Source organism: Tupaia chinensis, unplaced genomic scaffold (genome assembly GCF_000334495.1).
Source record: "Tupaia chinensis unplaced genomic scaffold, TupChi_1.0 Scaffold000706_1, whole genome shotgun sequence".
Taxonomy (NCBI): domain Eukaryota; kingdom Metazoa; phylum Chordata; class Mammalia; order Scandentia; family Tupaiidae; genus Tupaia; species Tupaia belangeri.
In genome coordinates, this window is record NW_006160229.1 from 6,597,568 (window position 1) to 6,606,525 (window position 8,958).

The 8,958-nt window shown below is 39.8% G+C and overlaps 1 protein-coding gene and 1 pseudogene across 1 annotated transcript; both read right to left on the minus strand.

Annotated features, from left to right (window-relative positions):
* Positions 1-1,840: 1,840 nt before the first annotated feature.
* On the minus strand, positions 1,841-7,903 carry LOC102478380 (cancer/testis antigen 55-like). The gene is made up of 3 exons (XM_027776688.1): positions 7,770-7,903; positions 3,614-3,726; positions 1,841-2,674 (listed from the first exon to the last, which is right to left on the minus strand). Exons 2-3 carry the CDS (start codon positions 3,719-3,721, stop codon positions 2,492-2,494), a joined length of 291 nt encoding a protein of 96 aa, XP_027632489.1. The 5' UTR covers positions 3,722-3,726; positions 7,770-7,903; the 3' UTR covers positions 1,841-2,491.
* On the minus strand, positions 4,344-4,742 carry LOC114010075 (adrenodoxin, mitochondrial pseudogene; annotated as a pseudogene).
* Positions 7,904-8,958: the final 1,055 nt, after the last annotated feature.

The following is an 8,958-nucleotide window of genomic DNA, read 5'->3' on the forward strand; positions in this document are numbered from 1 at the left end:
TAATGGGAGTCAGGTTCTTTTCAGTCTTCATTGAGTTGACAGAATCAATTTTTTTTTTTTATGACCCAAGGGGCATGTGCACTTCTCAAAGAGACAGAGAGGGAGAAAGAGAAAGCACTCCCTAGTTTCTACTTAACCTTTTCTTCACTCTATCATGAATTGGAGTACATACACGCATACACACACACACACACACACACACACACACACACACACACACACATAAGCACAATGATTTTCCAAGCCACTCGGGCTGGAATTCAAACCACATGGTCAGCCACATAGAATTCTACTCCCTTAACCACTAGGTATGGGGCCAGCCTAATACTAGCCATGCTGTATGACTTACTCCATTACTCTGCTTATTGAGAGCATTCGATTCAGAGAAAAGCTCTACTTCCTTCAACCCTCCCCAAATCCACCTCTGTAAAGCACAAATTCCTTAAGCCTATTATTTTTTCTTTAATGCTTATTTATTTCTTCCATGATCAAGAGAGATCAAAAGAGGCAGTGAGAGAGACAAGAGACAGAGAGATAAACAGTATCCCAACAGAATCCAAAGGTTATAATCTCTCCTCAGCCTTCTGCCAGCTCTGTATCATGGATAAATGAGTTTGGAATATTTAGAAAGATCTCCAAACTTCAACTTGGAACTTTCACATGTGGGATTGATTCAATGACCATCACTTCTTATGTTGCACCACCCTTTGGTCCCCTTCAGTCTCTTCTAACTTCCTCTTCTTTCAGGCCATGATTCTCCTATACTTTTCATTCTCCCTCAATAAGCCAAGTAGGAAATTCAACTTTTTTCAAGAACAGGTAAGTTTCTGGTGGACTGTAACAGGGGAGAATTGACTGGGTATGAGATGTGCAATCCATGTCTCCACAATTCTCATTTCACAGAGTTCCAGCACCCATGTGGAGAGACTCTGTGGCTTTAAAATCATGCCAGGTAAATGTGCATATGTCCCCCAAATCCCAGGAGGAGAATGGAATGGCCTTTCCCCCTGGGTGTGTTTATTTTTTTTTTGCTAGTCCCCATGTATTTTGACATTATTTAGATAAGTCATTCTTCATTCAGGATCACACAGAAAAGTTTACTTTAAGGTCTCAGTCGTCAGTTTCCAAAGAGATCTGACTCCACCCTACTGAGGCCATAATTTATGGATCTTCTAGGAGTTACTGCTCTGGTCAGGGAGACTAGGAGCTATTAATAATTACCAGGTTCCAGTAAGGTCTGAAATTTTGACTTTTGGTTTAAGGCTATAACTCCTATGCTTTGAGAAGGGCTTCACACATAAGACAGTATTTGAGGAGTGAAGCCAATTAGTGACTATAAATTCTACAAAAAATTCACTTCTCATGTAACTCTAAAGTGGAAAACTAACTACTGGATGGTTGGTGGTTTCCACTTGGCTATAAACACACTTTGAAAGAAAGTCTATATTCAGGGGCATGGGCTTTGGGTGAGCCTACTAATAAAAATTAGGCCAGGGCATGAGTCCACTGCCATGTGCCACTGATGCCCAAATTCTGAACATAGCCAATCTCTAGGTGATAGGTACATGGTTAAATATTAGAGAAGGTAAAGGGGTTTCATTGGATTTGCCTGTAGAAATCTAGTACCATAGCTTCCCCTTCCTTCAGGGGCTCTGTGTTTGCCCGAGTCAGTTCTGCACATGGACTGTCCCTCCCCAACACAGTGGCTCAAAGAAGCTAAGGTGCAACACATCTGGAAATACTTTCATTTAACAACTCAAATGAGGTTTTAATGAGCTGTTCAATCATTTTATCCATAGGGAACCAGTGATGAATGAACCATGAGTAAACGTGTGTTGGTCACATCAAACATTTATTAAATTTCATATTTACCCTGACCAAAGTTGTGCCAGGTACTATTTGAAGTGTGTGGAGATGTGTTAATGGAAAAACATACTAAAGAAAACCACCCTTACCTTCTGGAGTATACATATTATCATGGACAAGGAGAAACACAGTTAAACAAGAAATACACCAAACTAAATGATAAGAATTGGCAAGTGCTATAAAAGAAAAAAATGAACCTATAACAGAAAGTTAATGGGGGATTCAAAATTGAAAGCAAAATGTAACTTTAAATCATGGCATCAACATGCTGGCCCGGTTGCTCCTTGAATCTAATGTTACTTCTTTGATACATAGTTCAGGGCCATGGCCTGTCTGTGCTTCTACAGAATCCACTCCTTACCATGGAAAACAAGAAAATTTAACTGCAGAGCCACTTCTAAGAATCATTTATTTCAGTAACAAGGTAGTGTTAGCTTCTGAATGGACAATGTAATCCTCCAGAGCGGGTTCTTGGTCTCAATAGAAGTATCTGGCATTTTAACTGAATTTACCATGGAGCAGTACCTAAATATTGCTTATGATTACTAACCTAAGTTTTCAGTTTAAACAGGATATATTGCTTATATAAATGCATAAACAGAACAATATATTTCTATAACTAATTTCATACTGGGTTCATAGAAATTGCTCTCCAAACATAGCATGACTGAATACTCTCAACTACATCAACATCAACAATATCATATTTTTTGGGAATGAATCCATCAGGAAGTTTCAGAGAATCCAATATGAAGAAGATAGTATTGTCAATCACTCCATTTCTTCCATGTAGGCTGGTGATGCAGACCTGCAATGATGAATGATAGAAATGACAGACCTGGAGCCTCATAACTCTGGCCTTGTCCTGTAATCACTGAATCTACATGTATGATTCTCTGCCTGGTTGGTATAATGCCAACACCAGGGGTGCTTAGTAAACATGCCTGTAAATGACCTCTGCCTCAGACCAATAAAATCAGAAGCCCCAGGGATGGGACCCAGAGATGGGACCGACATCTCCAATCAGAAAGTCTGCTCTGAATATTACCCACAATGATCAGTAACCTCTATTTCTCTTACTTTTCTACTCATTTTCAGGCCACCCTACTCAAAACATACCCAGTTTTATGGTAAGTTCAAGTTCCACGTCATATTGCATTCACTTTATCCCTGAACATTTCATGCACACAAATGTTTTTATTCCTGTTGTTCTCAGAACATCCTAATAGCACTGTTCTACCAAATAATCTACATTATGCAGAACTTAATGACATGCATTGTCTCCATTATTTTTTTTTGTTTCATTTTGGAAGTCCTGCCTCTCTTTTTGGTCTATTATTAGTTTGTCTGTGTGTGCGCCCTATTGCGAAGAGACAGAAACAGAGAAGGAAGGTGAGAAAGTACTCCCAATGGGTAATGGTCATGATACAATCACATTTCCGTCATTTTCCCCTCCTTTTAAGGATTTGAGCATGCATGCACTGCTCATGTATCTGGTGTGTTTCTCGCGTCGCTTGGTCTGGGATACGAAATGTGCACTCAACCATGAGGGAATCTAGCTGCCTCTACCACCACCATGCCATGGACTGGATCATTCTGCCTTTTACATGAAAAAATAGGCCCCTTTTGCAAACACTTTTTTTTTTTTTCATTTTAGAGCACACCCTATAGAACCCTAGGAACAAATATTACAATGAAAGGAAGGATTTTAAGATACAAACGGTAAGCACAATGTAAAATATCTTACCTCCTTCAGATGCTTACAGAAAAAGGGTTTTGCTGAGTGCACCTTGATGTTGCATGGGCCAGGAAGGTTGGAGTACTCAACTTCTAGCCAATCACCTTTGTAAGGCATAAAATCTGAAACAGTCATGAAGAAATGCTAATGCAATTATATTTTACCATAGGTCCTTAAATTGTAGAAAGAACTTGGATGTTCTAATACCCTAAAGGCTTACATTAGACTTATCATACACTTTGTGCGTGCTTACATATACACACTCCTTATAAATACTCTGTCAGAAGGGAAGTTTATAATCCTTGAGGCACTGATTCTCGTTTACTGACTATCAAAAGGGATGGGGGACCAGCAGTTAGCATAATGGCTATGTTGCTGAATCCCATGTAGTCAACTGCAGTTCAAGTCCCGGACCTAGTGGCTTAAACTCACGCTCGGCGTATGTGCGTGTGTGCCCAAGATCCTGAGAAGAGAATGAAGGAGAAGGGACTGCGGCATGACCATCCCCTGGGGGGATGGTTTCTTGCTTTCTGTCTCTCTATCTCTCTCTGTCTTTCTGGCAAGCGCACACACACTGTAGTAAAAAAACCTCTCCAAAAAAAAAAAAAAAAAGAAAAAAGAAAAAGAAAAATAATTATAAAAATAGGTAAAATTTAATTAGAATATTTCTATTTATTCTAGTTTAGGAGATCTTGCCCATGTCAATGGACTGTCTGGCATTGGTCAATGCATCACGTACTTAAACAGTCATATTTTCCACTGATTTTGTCAAACATATTTGGCAGCCCAAACGTGATCTATCTGTTAGACAAAATGCCAGATCAAGCATGTCATTATCATAATCAGTAATTGGTTCTAACTTCTGGAATATGTGCTTTTCAAAGATGAGGTGACAAGTGGAGCAAGTCACGGTTCCTTCAAATGCACCAAAACCATCAGTATCTAGATTATTTTCAACCACAACATCTAGCAGAAAGTCTCCAACTTTTCCTTTGGTTGTTAATGTTTCACCAACACAGTTTATAAAGTAAATGGTTGTTTTATTTTCTGAGCTGCTCCGCGCCCGAACTGACACACTCAGCAGCCAGCTGGTCTCCCAGCCACTGCCTGAGCTCCCTGGCTGGCCACCAGCTCCCATGTTGAATCTGGCTAGCAGCAGCCACTGACTGGATGGGGCGGATAGGTTGCAGAGGCGGCTCACAGGAGCTGGGCATCCCCCACTCTGGCCATAGCCCCTATTTTCTTCACCTATAGCATGAGAACAACCATAATAGTCCTCTTAATGTACTGTTGCTGTGATAATTAATTCTTATGTTAAAAACTCATGAACTAATGCCTGGCACATAATAACCACAAAATATATGATGACTACTAACTATGGTGACAGTAGCACTAGAAAATACAAGGGATTGGGACCAGCAGTTGGTGTAATGGCTATGTCACTGGACTCCCATGTAGTCAACTGCGGTTCGAGTCCTGGAGCTGGTGGCTTAAACTCATGCTGGGCACGTGTGTGTGCGTGCCCAAGATCCTGAGAAGAGAATGGAGGAGAAGGGATTGTGGCATGGCCACCCACTCCCTGGGGGTAATTTCTCACTTTCTGTCTCTCTTTCTTGCAAGTGCACGTGCCCTATAGCAAGCAAAAACCACAAACAAAAAAAAAAAAAAAAGGAAAAAAGGAAAGAAAAGAAAAGAAAGAAAGAAAGGAAATAAAAAAAGGAGGGATATTTTAAGTTTCAGGAGAAATGGAATTAAAATAGGAGTGTATTTTGGTGTAAAACTTTGCAATCCATGATTATTGTTTTAGTAAGATGCATTGTAATGAATACTTACTTAGAAGAACCCTAGTACTGTTACTGTAAAAATGAATCAGTTTTCACTGATTGTCTAGCAGAGGGATGAACACTTAAATAGGCATCTTATATTTCCTGTTATAAATATGTAGTTCTAAACAAAATTTTAGTGATAAATAAAAAGTAAGTCATAGGATAGTACCATCATAGTACCTGCAAAAATGTGGAGCCACTGAAAGTATCAACCATGGCAGGTGGAGCGTAAAATGGTACAACTGGTCCTTAAAAGTGGTAATACGTATAAGGCAAAACATTTTTTTAAATTTCTGGTTTTAGGGCTTGTGCACTTCCTGTAGAGGTAAGGAGAGCGAGAGTGAGAGAGAGAAGAAAGAGAGAGAGAGAATGCGAGGTATGATTGTCAAAGGGGATGGCCATTCTAAAATCCCCCCTCCACTTTCCTCTCAGAATTTTTAGGCATGCACCCTCATGTACCTGGCATGGGCCTTCAAGATGACAGATTCAGGACTTATGTAAGCCATGTGGGATCCAGCTACCTTAAACGTCATGCCATTGGCTGGCCCCAAAGCTAAACTTTTCTTTACCCTAGGCTCACTTACTGCCAAATGACACAAGACACTAAATTGGGTCTTGTCCCTCTTTCTTAACCCTTATACATTTCTTTGGTGTGGCTATACAAGGTATCTCTGGCTAATAATCCAAAATGCACTAACTCCAGCTGTAAACAACCTCAGATTCAACAGTCCTCATGCCTGTGGAATTATATCATATGTATTTATTATTATTTTGTGAATTGCTGCTATGCCTCACATTCACAAAATTTTCCTAATCTCAGTCTGCCTCATGTCTAATTGGAAAATCCCCTTTACCATGGTTCAAGCAAAACACTACAGTTATCTTTGGCTCCTTTACCTATATGCTAAAGGTCCATGCTATCGAAAATGCTTTTACGTCTAACTTCACAAGATATCCATAGTCAAATCAATCCTTAGAATGTCAGCTTCTACAACATCATCCAAGTCTTCATCAGTCTGGTCAGGAGTATTACAACTTCTCTTAACCAATTTCCTCACTCCACACTTGCCTCACACAATCTCTTCTCAACTAGCAGAGTCAACATGTTAAAATAAAATCCAGGTCAAGTCATAGTTGTACACACAAGAAAAGAAAAACAGCAAGCTGCCTGGAGGGGCTGAGCTCATTTCTTCTTTTGTTTTGTTTTGTTTTGTTTTGTTTGCTTGTTTATTTAATTTGCTACAGGACATGTGCACTTGCCTATGAGACAGAGAGAAGGAGAAAGAGAAATTAAGGAAAAGTGAGCAATTAACTCCCCCACAAGTGTGATGGTCATGCCACAATCCCTTCTCCTTCACTCTCCCCCCAGGATTTGTACATGCACGTGCATGTACATTTCTGCATGTGTATTTGTATATTTGTACGTTTGTGCATGACATGCCAGGCATATCTATAGAGCTACCAGATGCGGGACTCTAACCATGCAGTGAACCAGAGGGCATTCTGTCACCTTAACCAACACCAACAATGGCACCAGCTGGCCTAATTTCTCCTTTTTTTTGAGAGAGATTTTTGCTATAGGGTGTGTGTGCTCACCAGACAGAGAGAGAGAGACAGAAAGTGAGAAATCACCCCCAAGGGGGATGGCCATGCAGCAATCCCTTCTCCTCCATTCTCCTCTCAGGATCTTGGGCACGCATGCACACGCGCCCGGCGTGAGTTTTAAGCCACCGGGTCCGGGATGTGAACTGCAGTCAACTACATGGGAGTCCAGCGACATAGCCATTATGCTAACTGCTGGTCCCTAATTTCTTATTTTCTATCAAACCTTCCAACAGCAGCTTTAGGCTCAAATAGCAGGAACAAAGTACAGCTACGGGTAAAATAAAAATATCCAACCAAATCAGTTGTTCAAAATGGGCAGAGAAACACACATGTGTGCACACACAGAAAAAAACACACATACACACACTCAGATACACACAAATACACATGAAAAACTACAGGGCTATCACCAAAACTTATTCTGAAGCATTTGATGTATGCTCTAAATATTACCATGTGCATGTTCAAGGTTTTGCATTGATGAGATCTTCAATATTTGTATGAATAAAAACTTTACTCAGATATCAAAGACTACACTCACACATAATATGTGATAGCAGGAGTTTTTATAAGTTTTCCTCTTTGTCCTTATATTATAGTCTATTTACAATTCCAAGGGCCCACTTTACATAATGAAGAACTACTGACTAGAGCAAAGCATATTGCAGAAATACTTCTAGTATGAAAATATCTCAAAAATACTCCTTGCATTTTCTGAAAAATGTAAACCATACCTTCAGAAACAATATCGAGGGAGAAATAAATTTCTTCATCAATGTAGACAGTGTTTGCACTTACAGCAGTAACACAAGCCTTTATAACTCTGGTTTCAAGGTATGATAGTTCCAAGTCATCAATATTATCAGGAAGAACCTGTACCTGTCAGATAAGAAAACACTTACTTCCAAGGTAAAACTTTATGATGGACATTTCTATGCTTAAACCACTGGTGTGCAAGAATTATTATAAATGACCACTCTGAACAACAATGAATATATTTCAACTCAAAAATAGATCATAGTCCTGAGATGATAGTAAAAATAATTCCAGTATTTTATGTGTTCTTAAGGTGCACCAGAAAACCTGACCATGTTTAATAAATTCATAGCACATTCTACAATAAAAATTGTGTCACGTTTCCACTCTAGGATTTCATAATTTTATGATGGCAAATGGAAACAATATCTCCTTTTAACTTGTGATAGAGAGTATGAAACAAATTCAAAAAGGGTTTCTCTGAATTCTCAAGAATAAGTAGATTTAGGCTAAGGTGAAAATAGAGGCATTACTTGGCAGAACTAAGATTTGAGCTGAGATATGAAAGGAGAGAAAGAGTTTACCTGCCAAATGGGAGTCACATAAAGGCAGGAGAAGGGAGACAGAGAAGAAAACCAACCACAAGCTTGGGGAATAGCAAACAAAGCCTTAACACTGAAGATCCAGTCCCAGAGGAAGAAGCAAGGGGAAAGCTGAAACAATAACCTCGAATGAAGAGGGCTTAAAAAGTCTAAGTCAGGGACCAGCAGTTAGTGTAATGGCTATGTCGCTGGACTCCCATGTAGTCGATGGCGGTTTGAGTCCTGGACCCAGCGGCTTAAACTCACGCCGGGCGCGTGTGCGTGCATGCCCAAGATCCTGACAGGGGAATGGAGGAGAAGGGATTGCGGCATGGCCATCCCCCGGGGGGTGATTTCTCGCTTTATATGTCTCTGTCTCTCTCTGTCTGTCTGGCGAGCGCACGCGCTCTATAGCAAAAACCTCTTCAAAAAAAAAAAAAGAAAAGAAAAGAAAAAAAAGAAGTCTAAGTCAAATATAGGGCTGTGAAGATAAGAATTATGTGGAAAATATGCCACTGTATTAAATGAAGACCAAAGACATTATGAAAGAAGAAAAATAGGTTTCAAGAAGTCTGCTATCAAATCT

Excerpts from the sequence above, each read along its gene's own strand:
- LOC102478380 (XM_027776688.1), bottom strand. The coding sequence starts at position 3,721 with ATGCCTTACAAAGGTGATTGGCTAGAAGTTGAGTACTCCAACCTTCCT. Across the intron at positions 2,675-3,613 it reads TCTGTAAGCATCTGAAGGAG|GTCTGCATCACCAGCCTACA; the intron begins GTAAGATATTTT and ends TCATCATTGCAG.